At 35.8% G+C, this 19,183-nt stretch overlaps 1 protein-coding gene across 1 annotated transcript in view; it reads right to left on the bottom strand.

The window, feature by feature from the left end:
* The window catches only part of LOC130249012 (protein adenylyltransferase SelO-like), a 23,284-nt gene continuing 4,101 nt past the window's right edge, over positions 1-19,183 (bottom strand). Inside the window, exons 7-19 of the mRNA XM_056483306.1 lie at positions 15,942-16,009; positions 15,207-15,294; positions 14,282-14,351; positions 13,556-13,628; positions 12,947-13,030; positions 11,507-11,636; positions 10,940-10,984; positions 10,770-10,851; positions 10,588-10,680; positions 7,087-7,166; positions 6,203-6,246; positions 2,278-2,357; positions 1-1,939 (exon numbers count right to left, since the gene is read on the bottom strand). Of these exons, the coding sequence (XP_056339281.1) occupies positions 1,817-1,939; positions 2,278-2,357; positions 6,203-6,246; positions 7,087-7,166; positions 10,588-10,680; positions 10,770-10,851; positions 10,940-10,984; positions 11,507-11,636; positions 12,947-13,030; positions 13,556-13,628; positions 14,282-14,351; positions 15,207-15,294; positions 15,942-16,009 (1,060 nt within the window). The 3' untranslated portion in view covers positions 1-1,816. The remainder of the gene's footprint in view (positions 1,940-2,277; positions 2,358-6,202; positions 6,247-7,086; positions 7,167-10,587; positions 10,681-10,769; positions 10,852-10,939; positions 10,985-11,506; positions 11,637-12,946; positions 13,031-13,555; positions 13,629-14,281; positions 14,352-15,206; positions 15,295-15,941; positions 16,010-19,183) is intronic.

Genomic DNA, 19,183 nt, shown 5'->3' on the forward strand with positions numbered 1-19,183 from the left:
TGAGCAAAAAGCTCTCATCAAGAGAGCTATGCCCACCACTAACAAAAGTGTCACCTGGAAGTCTTGAATTAACATACTGGGATATTCAAAAGTTATCTCAGCACCTTCAAACTGCCAAACTAAGAAACGCCCTCGAGACCAGTGCAAGGCTCATACAAGCCTCAGTTCAAAGTGGAGGGGAAAAATACCAATGACCTAAAAGTAAGAGGATTAAAACTAGGAGTTTAAAAAAAAATTAAAAATGAGGAAAGGATTACTGTTTCCCAATCCCTTTCCATATATAGCTGAAGGACGCATTATGCAGAATCATTGAAGAGCTAGGTGTCATTTTCTGACTAGGCATTAGGAGTGCACATATTTGACATACTTGGGTGACAACAGCTGTCTGCAACTCAACTATTTCTATATCAAATTAATTTTATGAAATATACACCCAGCATCAAAATAAAGCAGAACAAGTCCTTGGAAAAATGTTGCACAATAAGGTCACAAAGCACTGAGACTTCTACAATGGCTTTTCTAGCATTCACTCTTCTCACCAGAACACTCAGCCTCCCACTCTATTTCCTCTCTTCTGTTACAACACAAAAAAATCAATTTTATGCCTTTTAAATCTGCAGTCCATCATAATTCATGCAATTAATCTTGCACAAAAGAAGTTGAACTTTCTTCAAAACAAAGTCAAAGCCTACAGAAAATTCCAAAAATCAAGTTAAATGCTGTGATGATTAGACCTCTATCAACTATTATGTGTATGTACATGGTTACATGGAATTTTTAAAATGGGAGATTTAAACTGCATTCAAAGAAAAAAGCTGCCTCTTATTGATTCATAATTATCTGGCTTGATTTGGTACCAAAATATGCTGCAAAATACAAAAAGATGTTCCAATTCTGTAATTCAAAGCATTTGTAAAAAGAAACTAATTCTTCCACCTCTTCCTAACTTATTGCCTTCTAAATGGTCTGTACATCACTAGACCTTACAGTATTTTAGCCTGCCAATATCTGAAATTGCAGCATGTCCTTTTTAACCTTCCTCCATATCTGAAATGGAAGCAGTCTCAGCTTAGATGCTTCCAACACAGTCCTTTTCCAGGGCCAAACAGTGGATTTTTCCTGAGATTTCCTATCTATGCACTAATAATCTTTCTACTCCTACGAAAAGAAACTTTCAAAGAGCAGTGGTCCTCTGGATAGGCACCTGACACCAGCAAAGACACCAGAACTTACTCTGGAGTAAGTCACTCCCAAGACAGACATCTTTGCTAACTATTTAACTGAATTGCCTTTAAATCTTTTGTCAGTTTAATGGGACAAAACATAATCAGAATGAGAAGAGGTGCCAAGGTCTAAGATGATCCTCTGTGCCAGGTCTGCAAGATTTAAGAACATTTATGTCTGCAGAACATGGCTACATTTGACAAGTGTGTAACAGCAAGAGGAAAATTAATCAAAATACTGCATTATTTAAAACTAGCTTAGATGGATTTTAAATTGATCAGTCACTAAAAGCTGCTAAGACCCACCTGATCAGCCATGAATATTGGGAGATTATGTGTGACAGTTTGGCAGAAGTTAAATATTGGGACTCAAAGTAATGCACAGCTGAATGTGAGAGGCAGAGTTGTCAATGCCAGTACAATCTCCTGATGCAGCCACACATAGTGATGCACTTCTTTAATCTTAAGACTTTATAAATTGGTCAAGAACAGTAGCAGACTGCAGTCCACAAAATCTGTGGCTTAATCCATTAGCCCTATTTGCAGGCTTGAGCTTTGACCTTGATCATTCTTGTTGCTTGTTTGAGCTCCTCTCAGGATGAGCAGCTGACTTTCAGATGCTTGGCCCAAGCTGGGGGGCGCAGGGAGTACCCTGCTCTCTCTGCAGCCTCCTGCCTCTGGAAGGGGTGTTGTAAAACCTGCTCCATGAGCTGAACCTGGAAGCAATTAGAAATAGGTATGTTTTAATGCAAAATGTTTCCTGGTAAACAAGGAAAGTTTTCTCCATTTGCCTTATGCACCCTCCTGGCTCCAGAAACTATCACATGAATTGCTTAGTATTATTATTATTATTAATATAGTCACTACTATTTATGTTATAATTAATACTATTAATAATTTTGTTAATATTTTAAATAGTAATTGGTGCTATATGGTACAATTTTGGTCAAAATGTAGTACAGTTCAAAGTGTAAATGTAAAAATTGTTTCATTAGCTGTTATGCCAGTTATTATTAAATCTGTCAAGAAAAAAAAAAAAAAAAGATAATTTTACCTCCGAGAAATCATTCAAATTAGCTTTTTGCACTGCTGATTCTGCCATCCAATTCCTAAGTATGTATCTAGGGTTAACATCTGAAACCAAGAGTAAATTATGTTAAATTTAGTTAGACATATTCAACAGAAGGAAAACAGTCATTGAAACATGTCACTGAAATCTTCAAGAAGATTTAAATTTGCAGATCAAGAACAAATGCATAAAAAGGAAAAGGAATTAATCAATCTACTTAATTCTATGAGTTGCTAAAAGGATGTTTTAAACTTGCACTATCTGTAGTGGCAAACAGAAATTAGAGTAGCACAGAACATGACACTGACACAAGAAGGATTTGCTGTCAGGAACACCAGCAGTGTGATGAGTTTACCATGGCCTATGTTCCTGCTGTGTTGATGGAAAACATTTCAGTGTTGTCAATACCTTCCTGGAGATCACAAAAACGAATATTGTATTATTTAATTTAAAAAGCAATTACTAAGATATCCTTTAAAGTATATGTCCTTAGATACTTCTATGTCATGTAACAAAAGTTTAGCCATATAAGCCTTTAGTGTTACAATTCAGCTGTATTTTTCAGAAACTACTTTTAAAACTTTCCTTTTAATCTGTCTGGGGATGGGCAGAGGTTCCTCAGTTTTTTCCACAGCTGTCAGTTGTATCCTTTTGGAAACCCTCATGACAACTGTTTCCTGCCTTGTTTCAGGCTGCTTTGGCTAATGAGCAGTTGAGAGAACGTAGCAACACTGGAAAATGAAACTGCTGAATTAGTAATCCAGGATATATCCTACAGCAGAGCCACTAACAATTTTTAAAAGGAGTTTTGTCAACCTGTATGCCAGGGTAAATTCTTAAAAGCACACATGGCTCCAATTATCAATCTCTTAGCAGATTATGTCAACAAAATTCTTATTTTTGTTCTGCAATTGAAAGGCTAGAATTCTACTTCAGTAAGTTCTCCCTTTACCTAATGATAAAAACAATGTTACAGAATAATTGTAACACTCCAAGCCTGCTTTGAAGTCCTAATTTGCAATGTGTCTGTATATTTTCCCCAATTCAGCATTTATTACATTAAGATATTAGTTAGTGATATCAAAGGCGTTTTACCCATGCACTTGAAACCAAAAGTCTGTGATTTATGGACATACACAAACTTCATCTCCTTCTCTTTCCACTGCTGTCCCAGTAGGTTTTATATAATAAATGAACATTAGTTTTATATGTGAATAAATGTTAGTTTTATATATTCCTTTGTAAAATCAATGGAGCTTTATAAAATATTCTTATAAATACCCTCAAAGCATATTTGAAAGAGGGTATTGGAAAAAGCAGAGGAATCATCAAAACTATCATCTCAAACTTCCCTCTACTCAATTCTTTTAATCAATTAGTTACTAAATTATTTTACATACAAATAGTATATTAGAAGGGGCCACAGATATTCTTCTTTTTCACATCCCCACTGTCTAGTATGTACTTACACATACTAAAAAAGCCAGTAAATACAATTGTCTACTGGGAATCCTGATAACCTCTACACAGACCTAACAACACTCTGCCCTAACTGCCAAAAGAAGTGTTTTACCACTTGACAAAACAATTTGCTCTGGCCAAGTATTTGATTTAATCCAGTACATGGGTTATCAATAGTAAAGTGTGATAACTATTAAAAAATATTTTAAAAGGCAAAAAAGTTAACATATGACTCATTCAAAAAATGGTAATTCACATTAGAGCTGTGAGTCATTTTAGCAGGAGAATATTTGGCCCAGAAATAAAATCTTAACAATTGCAAATTGACAGGTTTCACAGTGATTTTAAAAATACCAGTATTTAACATGAGTGACAAGATAATTATGAAAGAGTAATACAAGTCAGGTAAGAAAAGGACAAAACAAAAGAACTTTTGTGCCCTTATAAGCATGATCTGGTCTACTTTTTTTACATGCTTCTTTTGTAAGGAAATACAATTTTAGACTTGGATTGTCAAAACTTTTTGATCAACTCCAGAAGAACTAAGTTTAGGCAGTGCAAGATAAAATGCTACTAAGAATTGAAAACTACAAAAAGGGAGAAAAAATAAAAATAATGAGTAAGTGATGACTTCAAATGATTCAAGTTAATGTACTTTGAAAAGTGAGATTTTTTATGACACTTACTAACAATTAGGGAAGGGTGATGAATAATGAGGTGTTAATGTGTATTCAAGGTCAGTCAAAGACAGCAGTTCACAATTTAGTGGAACTTCCTAACCCAGTTGAGAATCTGAGGAACCAGGACAGTTTTGTCTTCAACATGAAATGCTGGGAAAAAAATTCAGAGTTGACTGAATTGAGCCAGATTTCTGCTGGAAGTTGTGCTGACAAGGAATGCTCCAATAGACAAACCAACAACAAACAAAACAAAACTGGAATAATTTTAAAGAGGCCAGAGGGGCATCTAAGCAATCTATTTAAATGCATGGATGTAAAAATGTAAGAAAGAACAAAAAAATGCTAAAAACCTCAATAAGAAATTTCAGTCACTCTGTAATATGGAGCAGCTAGCAAAAATCCAACAAGTGCTGTTGATTTTAAATAAAACAATAAAAAACTAACATCAGTAGTCTATTATAAATACTTGCAGCTCTGCAGCATGAATAGAGTGATGGGTGATTATATGGAAGAAAACAAACTGAACTATGAATCTTTGCAGATCAAGTTTTGATTGCTGCCAAAACTAAGGCCATTAGCACAAGTGTGATTTTGAAAGCAAAACCTTTTCTGTGTTTCATCTGTCTCCTGTATTATGAGATCCTCTGACGTGCATGTGGAAAAACATACTGATGGTTTGTTAGAGGATCATTGACAAACTAGGATCCTTTCTGATTTGGAATAAAACCCCAGAATGTCTCAATTTTCTATAAAAGCAGATTCAAAGGATCCAAAAAAATAAGAAGTATGTTTAGTCAGTTTTCAGCATTCAATTTTAGGTGAGGAAAACAGGAGCTTGAAAAGTCAAAATTATAATTGACCAGTGGTCCTCAGAAACTCACAGATGAAGCTTCTTCTTTTCTATCAAGCTTCTTTTTTCTATCAAAAAACAATAAAATAAATATTTCTTCTTGGGTGCTTTTTCCATATTAACTTTCTAAAATGTATATAGAATTTTAAGAAGTGTTCTTTAAAAAGGATAACAACTTTGTCAGAAAATGGGGATCCAAACTTGTGCCCTCTGTAGTTTACTATCTCATTACTGAAAGTCAGTACCAGCTCCTGCCATTTTCCTAGGAAATCAATTGGAGCTTTAGAAGAAGGTGGCCAATCAATATCTAACAAAAGAGTGCAGCCATTTCCATCCTGCTTTGCAGGAAGCACCCTGCAAAGCAGTGTAACAGTGAAGCCTCTTGTGCAGAGTTTGATCAGATCCTGTAGTTCCTTCACTCTCTTTTGGCCATTGATTTTCAGTTGCTCATTTCTCTTACAAGCAAATTTCACAAATTTACCACAGCTTACTGCGGATCAAAAAGACCTCCCACTGAACAATTCTTGGAGTTTCATATCCACTGTTTGTGCTGTGATACCTAACTGCAGTACCTTTGCCATTTTGTGTTTAGAATAACTTGGAGAATCAAAGCACCTTCCTTTGCCTTCTATGACTAGATAGTCCTTTCACAAGGAGTTTTTTCTCTGGGTGACAGAAAGAAAAAGCATGTCCCTATCAGAAATCTTAACTCTGTGTAGCTTGTAGAAAGGACAGAGACAGGCAGGATGAATGTATAGTGTTAGAAGATTTACAGCAGCATAATGAGAGCTTCTCCTCTTCAGAAAAATACTGTATTTTAGTTCTACCCAAAAAGAAAAATATCTAACACTAAAGAAACATATGTAAGTAGATATTTGCCATCTGCAAGTCTATGATTCCTTTGGATTTTTTTACTTACTTGCCATTCTTGTTCTTCTTTTGGCATCTGAGTCACCATTGTTACTATACATGAAAAACAAACAAAAAGAAGAAAAACAGAAAGCACTTTAGCAAGTGAGAATGTGCTGATTTATTTTTAGAAATATCTTATTTGACTTCTATTAAAATCATTAAGTGCTCTGCTTTTGTGTTTGACAGATGCCAGTGTGAATCTCTAAAGATGATTAGACTCAGAAAAAACTGCACACCTTCTTGTAGGTTTTGTGCCTTGTATTGATTTTTCCCCTAAGAATTTTATTTACTGAATAAAATTTCCAAGTACCTGATATGTATTTATTTTCACTACTATTAGTCATGCATACCATATATAACTAAGAAAAAATGTTAGATTCTTTATTGATTTAACACAAAAGAATCCTGTGCATTCCTGTCTATGCAACACTGTGATTTCCAAACACAATCTGTGTATTTGCAACTGTTCAACTTCCATCCCCTGCCACCATAAAGAAATGTTATTACATTATATATATATAAAAACAGTAATTGAACACTATTTATTCCTATGTACTTACAAAGCCTGTTTGTGATTCTTGGACTGAACCTGTAGGACTGGTATTTTAAGAAAAACTGTTAACCAAAGAAAACTGATCAGGTGCTCAATGAAGGACAAAGAATAGAAATTACTCCTTCTATGTCATTTTTATGTACCTGTGTGTCAAAACAAAACTACATCAGTAATTATTGTTGAATCCAGCACAATCTACAACCATGAAGACAAAGAAAAAGTGTATGAAACAATGTTTGGGCCAGTTTATTAGACGCACTAAAGACTATGCAAAATCACTGCAGATTAAAGTTGCTTGCTTCTGGCAAATACACACTTTAATCTGCAATCACACTTACCTGTTTAATCTCAGGAGGTACATAGTAACCCATTCTGAAAATAATTTGTGTTTACTTAGATCTTGGAGAGCCCAGAACTCCTAAAGAGAAAGAAACACTTAATGACAGGTAATCAGAATTATTTTCCAGTTAAGCAAAAAACCAAAGCAAGCAACAAATATTGTGTTTTAACCCCAGCTGGCAACTAAGCCTCACATAACCACTTGTTCATACTTGCCCTCAGTGGGGGTTTAAAGTAAGGTTAAAAGTTAGGAAACTCATGAGTTAAGAATAGTTTAACAATTGAAATAATTTGAAAATAACAATAATAAAAGCAATAATAATAATAGCAATGAAAAGGAAAATATCAAAAGGAGAGAGAAATAAAACCCAACAGAAACAAGTGATGCAAATGAAAAAACAATTGCTCACCAACCTATGCCCAGCCAGCTCCCAAGCAGGGCCCCTCCCCAGCTCTCCTCTAGTTAATAAACTAGGGATAATTGGTGAGCATGGCACCAGGTGCTGTGGGATATCCCTTTGGCCAGTCTGGGTCAGCTGTCCTTGCTCTGTCCCCTCCCAGATTCTCTTGTAGCCCCAGCCTCTTTGCTGGAAGGGCACCATGAGGAGCTGAAAAGTCCTTGACTTAGTGTGAGCCCTGCTCAGCAACAACTAAACCATCAGAGTGTTATCAGCATTACTCACAAATCCAAAACACAGCACTGTACCAGCTACTAGGAAGAAAATTCACTCTATCCCAGCTGAAACTAGGACAATGAAAAATAAAAGGATTTAAAAGGCAAATATAGGATGACCCTTCAAAGAATTTTCTCCCTAAACATTCTACTAGTATCCTTTCCTCTGTACTCAAATTATTACTTTTTGCTAGGATGATACATCCATTTAATCCATCTCATTATGACAAATTTTACCCAAACACTTCTAGCACTTCACCCCTGTTTTTCCTTCACTTATTGTCTGACCTAATAAATTTTTTAAGCTACATAATTAATTTCACTCTCTTCTGAGACTTGTACATGGATCAGATATATTCATAGAGGGGTTTTTTTATTAAAAATGGTGCAATAAGGAAAATATATAAATAAAGAAAAGGTGGAGAGAAAGGGAAACTAGTCTACAGGAATAGGAGAAGACAGAGAAGAATAAAGACAGCAGGAGAGGAGACAGAATTTGGAAAAGGCCAAAAGCAAGAAATCAGAGCTTGGGGTTACTGCCTCCAGTGATGGACAGCAAACACAAACCAGGCCTCCCTGGCTGATCACACTGAGCTAACAGCTGCTTCATATTCCTCAGCTGAAAGCAGCCAAAGCTCACAGACAAAAAATGAACTTCAGAGAAAGAACAGATTAGGAAGAAATGGACATAGATAAAGGGAGATAAACAGCACATATTCAAGGGAAAAAAAGTAAAGGAAATTAAAAACAAGAAGAAAAGGTTTTTGCCCCATCTGGGTTTTTGGCTTTGGTGGTTTTTTTTTGAGGAATAAGAATAAAAAATATATGAAAACTATATTTGATCATAAAAACGAGCACAGAAATGACTAAGAGCTGGGAATCAGGCAGGTTGATAACAGGTGAGTGTGAGAATCAAGCATTTGTTCAAAGATGTGCAGTGTTTGGCTGCTTTAAAGGAATTCCAGAATGTTTTCTGTTAATAGTAAGTATAAGGACTCCTGCAGTGTTCCCAAAGGATTTTGGCATTTTTAGGTCAATTTTGGTTTGCAGTTGAAAAAGTCTTAAGTAATGTACAAATCAATATGAAAACTTATTCATAAAAGTATTGGTGTTTAAAAATAGAGGTGAAATTACTTTAAAATTTAAATTCTTTAAAACAATGAAAACTTTTTACCAGCATAAAATTGTACTTGTTTTTCCACATTGGTTTTGGAACACAGAATTCGTGGGCTAAATCATTTCATTGTATGGAAAAAGATAAAAAAGATCAGGTTGCTACCAAGTGAAGGCTGGAAATGACCCTCAGTGCAGTAGCAGGATCACAGCTACACCACAATCACTAGTTCCTCAGCCAACATCTTCAAAAATGGGGAAATGGAGTTGCCATAAATGGAAAAATCCCTTGGGTTCTATGACAAAAATACCTTCTCTTAAAAACACACCCATCTTCTTATTACCCCCTGTGCAAATGATTAATTCCAAAGCCACAACTCCTGGTTTTTTTGTTGCTTACCTCTAGAGTATCTAAACTTTTAAACTCTTAATGGCTTCAGGTTCATAGAAAAGGTCAGGATAGATCTTTAACTTAACAGAAGAAAACAAAGAAAGCCAGAAAATTTGCTCAAAATCTCTTAATTATACTTGGAAAAAGAACCAACAACTCCTCATTTTCATTCTGTGTTTTACATAGTCATCCTGCTACCTAAAAACAACCTCCTAAGTCCACTTGCTCTCATTTGAAATTGGCTTTAAAAACAAACAGACATAAATCAGATGTTTGGGGAAAGTAGTGAAGTTTCCCAGGCAAAATGAACAATATTCATCACATGCAAAAGGTACTGTATTAAAGAATAAAAGAAAAAAAATCAATTAGGCTCTTGCAAAAAGGCTTTTTTCTTTCCAGATTAGGTTGCTTTTCAGAACCAGATTACAAGCTTGCTTTTCAGAATTTCCCTTTTGCTTTTTTATCCGGTTATGACTTGCCTAGCATCTTAGTCCAGTTCAAATATTTCAGCTATATTTCCACTTTCAAAGATTGCACTACATCCAGGTAAAAAAAAATAATTTAATACTTTCATGTCTTTTATATATGGAGGATTCTTCACTGGTCCTGAAGAATAAGTTTAGGCTAGGTTAGTAAAAACAGGGAATGTGATAGCAGGCTGAGCAGGACCCAATAGCAAAATGCATTCTTGTGCTTTGAGTTACATTTAAAATCAATCTCATGCTCAAGGAAGGTCAGAGACAACTCTGGGCGAAGAATTCTAGCAAGAGTTTATGTTGAGATGGGATCTCACTTATCATTAAATACTGAGATAAGCAAATATGTCTGAGCAGAGGTTTAGGCCACCTGGTAAACCCATGTCAGGAACAGTTTGGTTGACCTGAGGCCAAAATTTTCCTCAAGAGCCTTGTGCAACTTCACTTGTTGGACAAAAGGTATTCTTAAACAAAACAACAAAAAAAAAGGAGATGAGGGGGAAGAAAGTTCTTTGTAGCAGACCCACATTAAACGTGAAGAAAATCACATTCCCAGTTGTGTATGAGTATTTATGACCACTCATATTGCACCTGTACCAAAGGCTGGAAATCTGACTTCAGAATTCTTCATTAATGCACTTCTCAGTAACATATCCATCATTACCAGACACAGGCTTAACAGGGGGTAGTAGCCTCACACAGGTGTATTGGTCCCTCTGTTCCTTAATAGTGATCCACTAACATATTTCCCAAATGAATCATGGCTTGAGATAGCCTCTACTATATTGAGGTTATGCTCAACTTCATTTACTCTTTTTATATTAAGATTGGGTGCTTGTATTTATACCTCAGGAATATGGAGCTCCTTTAACTGCTCTGCAGTAATTTCACTCAGGTCTCGGAATGTCATTGTAAAATCAGCCTTTGTATCTTCCATAATCTGGTGAATAAAGATACTTCTGTGAGTGCTTTTCAAGTGTGGGGTGTCAGTTCAGATGTTTAACAACAAAATTAGCAAAGTAAACTCACTTTTAAGAGGAAAGCAATCAAATAGTTATCATTCTCATTCTCCCCAAGAAGACCCAATTTTGTTTTGAATAGTTCTGTGAAACTGAAAATAGTAACAAAATATGGAAATTGTGAACATTATGTATTTTACAGTATTGTGACAAGAAGGTTTCAGTTCTGAAAGTGCATACCGACTGTAATAGTGCTCATCATACCCCTCCAAAATCTGGGAAGCTCTGCAAAACAAAAGAAATGTCAAATTCTAAGGAATTAAAATGCTGCTGTGGGTATAATCCTGCTGTACTAAACAATGAAAAATTATGCCTGCTATCTCAGTAACACTGATATTCTCAGTCATCTAGGATATCTGTTCTTCATATGATAATCTTTACAAGAGACTAATAAAATACTACTTCATTACTTCAAGAAGATGCATGGTCTTCCTGCATAAGTGTCTTACAAAAGCTAGACAAACTTAAAAAAAAACTATGGGCAAAGGTCCTACCTTAGTGAAAAGAGAAAGGATTACACAACATCTAATATCTCCCTGGGGTCCTATTTTACTACTATTTATGACCAACAAAAACTTTTCTCCCCACCCTCCAATCTTATTCTGGCCAATAATGAATCCAGAATCAATTTCCAGTTAGAAAAAAAAATTAAATGTGAGTCCCTTTCTTTCCTAAGCATATGGTGATTACAGTGTCTCCCATCTCACTAGTTCCTTTAAAGATTACAAAATTTTGAGGATTACTTACTGCTGCTTTTGCTTGGGATCCAATAAAGGTTTTAGAGCTTGTAACAGCTTGCTCAGATTAAAAAGCCCAACACTTGCCTGATTTCCTATTTTATACCTCCTTTCATCATCGGATGTGTTTGGAACAAAATCTGTTTCAAACAAAACATTACTTTTCCATAACAAAATAATTAAAATAAACAATCAATATTAAAATATTGAAATACATTCATTTTTATACTTACATAGCAAACTTACAGAAGATCTAAAACTACTAAATATTTATAATCAGAACACAAGAATATTTATTTAAATTAAATTAACTCAAGAAACCAAATACTTTTACTCCATCTAGTGCTACTATTTAGCCCAGCATCAAGGACTCTATTCTCACCCTGTAACCCCAGAAAATGAGCTGGGGTGGGCAAGAGGCCAGGAGGGGATGCAGCTGGGACAGCTGAGCCCAGCTGACCAAAGGGATATTCCATACCTATAACACCATGATCAGCAATAAAAACTGGGGTTAGTTTTTCCATGGCAGCTGTTGCTTGGGGATTGACTCAGCATTAGTCTGGGGGTGAGATATGGTGAGTGATTGTCTTTGCATCACTTGCTAGTCACCCCTGCCCTTTTTTCCCCTTGACTTATCCAAATGTCTTTATCTTAACCTATAACCTTTCCCTAGCTTGCTTTTCCAATTCTCTCCCTCAGCACACAGCAGGGAGGAATGAACAAGTGGCTTGTGAGTCCTTAATTGCCAGCTGGGGTCAACCCACCCTATAGAAAAAGATCTAAAAGCAAAAAAGCCTCATTTTGTTCAATACAATAAAAACAGTATGACATTTAATCTCATGACTTTTCCTTAATTTGAGGCTGCAGGCATGAAAACACATAGCAAGATAACCACTTCTGATTCTGAAGTTTATTCAGTTGCAAACTATAAATAATATTCTAAGAATCCACATTTATGTACATACTGAACCTGTATCTATCAATCCCAGACTGAGCTAAGACTTTCAAAGAAGGTTTGATTTCTTTTCTTCCAACATGTAATCAGCTGCTATGACTGTAAAGCTAGAACTTAATGCATGCAAAGTTACTGTATTCCACTTCTGCTTTTGGCTGCTTCCAGCAATACACAATTTTTAGTTTTCTAGGCTTCTGTTGTAGCATCTATTGAATTGATGGTGCTCAAGTGGAGACAGTCTCATGGAAATGGGTTAAACAGTAATATTTCATTAACAAGACTTTTAGTCCTTGAATGCAAGTTATGTATCATAAAACTGATCACTGATGCGATTTTTTCCCTAAAGCTCTTCAAACACTACACATGCTTATGGTTTTTCTGCTAATAATGAAAAGAGTTTTCATGCAATGGAAACTATATAATTTAATATAAAAAGATTGTTTTAAGTAAAAAAACAAACAAAAAAACCCAAAACAAAACAGGTGCTACACTCACTTGGGTCATAGGAGTCCATAAATCCAAATGGACCATAATCTATTGTTATGGACAATAAACTGAAGTTATCAGTATTGCACACACCTACAGTTAAACAGAAAGGAGAAACAAAAGTTAAAATTCCACTTGGACCCTAGTCTTTAGGCAATTTGCTGTGAAACAGGTCCACTGAATTTAGAGAGCTCTCAGGAATCAGACCCTCTTCCCCAACCCATGCTCTGCAGGACACTAAGGCTTCTGCTCCCACTGCTGTTTTGGGGTTAATCCCACAAATCTGTGGCAAAGCCAGACAGCTCTGTGTCCTGTGCACAGTAAAAGGCCTGGGCTTTATATAGATGGATCAAACTCAGAGCACTTAAACTTATACATGGCATCAGTACCCTGTCTTTGTACCCTGCCCTGTTGCACAGCTCTGAGAACTCTTGCTCCTGTATTCTTGTCCTGGCACAGACAGCCTCACCCTGTTGCAAAATCCCCTCATATAACAAATAAAGCTGTAGGTGAAAGACATCACCAGAACTAAAGACCAAGGTGATAAATAAAAGCAATTTTTAACTACATGACTGTAAAGTGTCCCTCCCCTAAAGCCAATGCTATCTGGCACCTTACCATGTGCAAACCCCACAGACATCCACAAGGAAATGAGATTTGCAGTCTCTGACACGACTGTAGAGAAAAATTCCTAAAATCAAATACATCTTTTACTTCAAGTTCTCTGTATCAAAAATATTGAAATACATATGCATTTTATTCACATTAGAAATATTAGTAACATTCTATTTTTCAAATTTATGTATCTGTCTGTAAGGACTTGTCATTTCCACTCTACATTATGTGAATGCATAATAAACTTATACAGCAAAGGCTATAGTTAAATAAGTATACGCAGATGTCTTTAAAGAAATTAAGAAGTAAAATTAAAATAAATAAAACCAAAACCAAAGACTCTATACATACTAGGTAGTATACTAGAATATGCTATATATACTATATTTACATTAGCAAAAGCATACTTCATCACTTCATGACCACTGTTCCCTGACAACCTGAGCAGTAAAAGAACAAAAAAACAACAGAAAATGGAAAAAATGTTCAAAATAAACATTTTCATAATGGAAACTGGTGAAAAATGTTCATATTTGACTTTGAGAAAACAAAAAAAAAAAAATTAAGAAGCAAATTTTTACTACAGAGAATTAACAAACTTTTGCTAATAAAACCTGGAAGCTTACTTCACATTTTAAAATCTTGTAAAACTTGAAATCGTGAGGACCTTCCTGTAATTTTTGTTTACATGCTTGTGGAAAATAAAAATGACTCTTCAAAAATACTTACCAGGTATCTATTTGAATCATTCATAGCTATTGATGGAAAATGTTCCAGGATGATAAAGTCTAGTAATCTTCTGTAACAGCAGAAACAGAATTCTTTAAACAAAACTGATACTTTGACACGGATAATTAAAAATTCTTGTTTTCAAAAAGCAAAATGCTGATCTACAGCTTGCCATAAATAGTTACTAAAAAAACTCAGTCTGTTTATCCCAATGAATATTAGCTTAAGCTCTTCCAAATGCTTAGAGATAAAAACAAAGGTAGTAGTCATAAATATGACTGGAGATTGCCACACAGAGTTAAAATTATCCCCACATTAAATATCTGGAGCACACCAGGAGTTGGTTTTGCATGCAGCAACATCCAGTTTTAGGAAAAAAAAAAAAAAAAAGAGTTTGCATTTCCAAAAAAACAGTACAAGATTACAAGGAATAATTTGTGAATTACAAGAATTTGTGAATTCTCCCAAAGAAAATGTTATGGCTAAATTCTTATGAAGTAGAGTTACTTTCACAGTAACAGGCCATTCCTAAAACAGTGCTCCACATTCCTAGAAGACAAGCTTAGGGAAATTGGATACATACATTAAAATTTGCAGGACCTGTCACAGAAAACTGAGAAATGTAGGAACTTAAAAATCTTTCCAAAATAAACAATTCCTTCCTAGTGCTTAGTTACCAGTACTACTTAGGTTTAAAACTTTCTTCATTTTGTAAGATCCAGGCCTTTAGAAACATCTCTAGGGTTTTACCCTTGTGAGGTAAGAACTTTGGTATGCTTGTATAAAAATAGCAGGTTACTTTTCTAAATTATGAAATCTTACTTGCTAAATAATTTATGTCTGAATTCCAACTTTATATATGAATTCTAATGTAATTTGATTGTTGAGAAAACTATTCCAGTTACTATGAAGATTCAATTCAAACCTTAGTAAGTCCAGTTCCCCAGAGTGAGCTAAGATTTCCAAGGATCCTATCCGAAACCACGATTTGGCAAGACGTAGCACTATTGCACCTTAAATACAGAGACAAGTGTGTTTAAATGTAAACAGAGCATCAGCAAAATAAAACAGTTCCATAGCAAAAGCCACCATGTGTTGTTTCTATAGACACAGAGTTTATACATGCACAGTTAAACTGATATTTTTGTAATTGTGCCTAACACATAACAGATTAATATGTATAACGTTATTTTACTACATATGCATTTTAATGATAAAGCTTGATTTGCTATACCAGCTACCACAAGTAAAATTCTGTTAGTGCATTAATGCTAGAATCACCCCAGAAATGCCAGCCTCAAATAAAGAACACAAACAGATTTTTCCCCATGCTGTGCCATCTCACTCTTTTCCAGAGCAGGTGTAGATGATGTAGCAACGACATGGCCACGATTGCATTACACAATCCTGGTATTGCTATCAAAACAATGGAAAATTCCCCTAGCTTCCAATATAATTTTTTAATGGGAAATGAAAATAAAAACTATATTCTTCCAATATGTATAATATGTATATCACAGAAGACCTGTTCGTTCAGAGGGCTTCATTTCTTCAACGAATATATGTTTCAGAAATTAAGCCAATTAATTACTTTTTATTACACATTTTTTCATGGAGAATTAAGTTACAATGTTGTAAGATTTTAAAATATGTTCATTACCTCTTTCTTTCTTAAGATTTCCATTGTAAAACTGGTCTCTCCACACATCATCATCACTTACAACTAAGCTGTAGCAAACAAGAAACGAATGTTAAAAGTTATCTCAGCAAAAATAATTCAAAATTAAAATCAAAGTGGTATTTTATATAAATTCATTTTCTTCATTTTTCATTTTGGTGGCACTGCTTTGTTTCAACAAATGACACAGCCAAAGAAGATGCTGAGGCTTACCAAGGTTCATGACCCAGATAAATTTATTTTGTATTTTATACAGTGTTGTCCAATTTCATTACTTTCACTGTTCTTGAGGAGGTGGCTGCTCACAAAAAGAGCAGTGCATTCACTTGGAACCTCAGTGACAGATTGGTGTGATTGTAACATTAACTAAATCACAATTTCCCTGGGAACAGCATGGAAATTCTGAGGAGAGAGAAATTAGAAACCAAATTTTGCATCAGGTGGAGGTTGCCCTTTACATGAACGAAAATTGTCTCAGAAACTTTGGGGACAGGTCTGTGACTCTTAGCAACCACTGCTACTAGTACTTGGATTTTTAAAACCAACCTCTTCCCTTCATTTGCCTTAAAATTCTGCACATTCCATAAATTTTCATGGTTATCCAAATATTGAGGTTTGTGAGAGTGCAGTACAACTCGCTTTAAAATATTTCACAGCTTACATTAATTTGTTTAAACAAAATATATAATTTCATTGTATTTTCTGTTCTGTCAGGAAAAATCAGTTCTCACAAACAAGGGCATCATGTTCCTCTAAAGTTAATAGGTAGGAAGTTTTCTCTCCAAAGCAACTGGGATTACATTGACAATCCAGCTTGGTGCCTTCTTTGAAAGAGATCCCCTCAATAGGCACATAAGACTCCTTGTTCAAGAGTCTAACAGGAGGATACTTCAGCTAATTTTGTATAATTCTTCTTTATCTTTGTTTGTTAGTAACTGGAAAATATTCTTCTATTCAGGAGAGACATGGACCTATTGGAATGGGTCCAGAGGAGGGCCACAAAAATGACCAGAGAGCTGGAGCATCTCTCCTATGAGGACAGAATGAGAGCTGGGACTGCTTGTGGGGAGTAAGGGGAGACCTTACAGCACCTTCCAGTCACCAAAGGAGGCTACAAGAGAGCTGGACAGGTACTCTTATCAGGGCCTCTAGGATAGGACAAGGGGGAATGGCTGTAAACTGAAAGAGGGCAGGTTTACATTAAATATTAGGAAGAAGTTTTTTACTCAGAAGGGGGTGAGACAATGAACAGGTTGCCCAGAAAGGTAGTAGGTGCCCCATGTATGGAAATATTCAAGGTCAGGTTGGAGGAGACTTTGAACAACCTGATCTAGTGAACATGTCCTTGCTCATTGAGGGGAGAATTGGACTAGAACAGTAAAAGTCTCTTTCAACCCAAATTACAATTCCATGATTCAAAATTTAGTTGGGTGGCATGCTGTTTGATATTTAATGCAGTTATTTATATTTGCTACCTATTAGGTAGTTGAAGAGCAGAGAAGATAGAACCAAACTTTTCTTTGAGGTACACAGCAAAGAAATATTCCATTCATAAATATGACTGAAGGCAGTCACAGGGTTAATTTCAAGTGTTAAATTTTGGAAGTACAGTAGATTCTAGTTTTACTTGAGCACCGAAATTTTAGAAAGAATTCCATTGAACCAAAAATGTGGGAAATCCATATAAACTTAACTATGTACAAAAATGTCATAAAAAGAAATAGCAGGAAGTCTTACCTAGTGCAGCTGCTTGCAACAGTAACTATGGGTTTGAAACTAAATTATTGTTATTATATTCAGTATTTTTGAAGATACCTAGTAGCTATTCAAACTGAATGTTCTGTTAACTGCAAAGAACAGGCAGGGAGGGGAGGCAGTTATTTCAGGAGGGGAAAATATACAGAAATCAATCTGCTCCTTTTATTGGAGCTGTACTGATACAAGAACAATTAGGGTTTGTTGGGTTTTTTTAAATATTCATTTGAAACAAATTGGTATGTCTGCAGGATTAAGTACAAAAAGCTCTGATATAAATGTGATGGAAGAAGAAAACTTTAATCCTTCAAAAGAAAAAAAAAAAAAATTAGAAACAGGGAAGGAACCTCAGATACCTGCAAAATACTGTGTGCAGCAGAGCACTAGGGGGGAGAAGCACAAAAATTGTGCTACTGAACTTTACTGTTTTGAACAGACCTCTGCCAGAAAGGTTGTTTCATTTTTACATGTAACTCTTATCAAGCTCTCTGCAAAATTTCTACAGAATACCAGCACTTTTTCGATTGTGGATAAAAAAATCCATGGAGGCATCAACATTTAGTTAGTATTGATGTGCAACAATTGAGAGCTGGCCAGGTAGCTGAGCAGCCACATAAACATACAGTCCCACTAGAAAAGCAGTTCTCCAATCGTGCCTGTAGTTGGTAAGTACCATTCTCAGTGGAGAGAAGGCAGCAGCAGACCAGCTGTAGACTCTGTAGAAACAGAGCACTGAAATTGCTCTTACACCAAAGAAGCTGGAACAGCACTCACAGAAGGATGGATGGAGGGATGGATGATGGATGGATGGATGATGGATGGATGGATGGATGGATGGTATCCCTTCCTACCTGGATTTCACTTAAGGGCTAGACTTTACACTCCCAGTGCTCTGCCTGCTGTTCTGCATGAACATCAACCTCTATGCAAGTAAAGCCACTCAGAAAACTACGCCTATTGGCTCACTTTTTTGACTTAATCCATAACACTGCTCACTGGTAGTCCCAGCATGTGACTAAAATGGTACTGTATGAAGTGTTCTGTATCTGGCAGTACAGTCATAAACTAGCACCCCATTGGGAACATAGCACTTAAAGTTAATAGAGCAAACCAACCTGCTGGGTGTTCTGGGATAAGCCATAAGGTTTTTCCTCCCACTACTGCCAAGACTTGACAAGACCTCTGTTAAGTGCATCCCACCAGCCTCAGTACAACAGCTCCCCATCGGGAAGAATATGGCTGTCAGCTGGGGTTTTTCCAAATTAAGTCTTGCAAACAGTCTGCAGAGCTTGTACAACTGTTAAGGGAGCCAGGCATTTAACCAATCTGCCAGCAGAGAACTAAAGCACACAGTGTGCTCAGTAGAATTCGTGCACAGTAAAGGGGTAATTTCATACTGAATTTGGACTGAACAATTTGTTGAGACGACAGCAAAGAGAGGCTCTAACCAGCCAAATGATTTCCTGCTG

This window comes from Oenanthe melanoleuca, chromosome 2 (genome assembly GCF_029582105.1).
Source record: "Oenanthe melanoleuca isolate GR-GAL-2019-014 chromosome 2, OMel1.0, whole genome shotgun sequence".
Taxonomy (NCBI): domain Eukaryota; kingdom Metazoa; phylum Chordata; class Aves; order Passeriformes; family Muscicapidae; genus Oenanthe; species Oenanthe melanoleuca.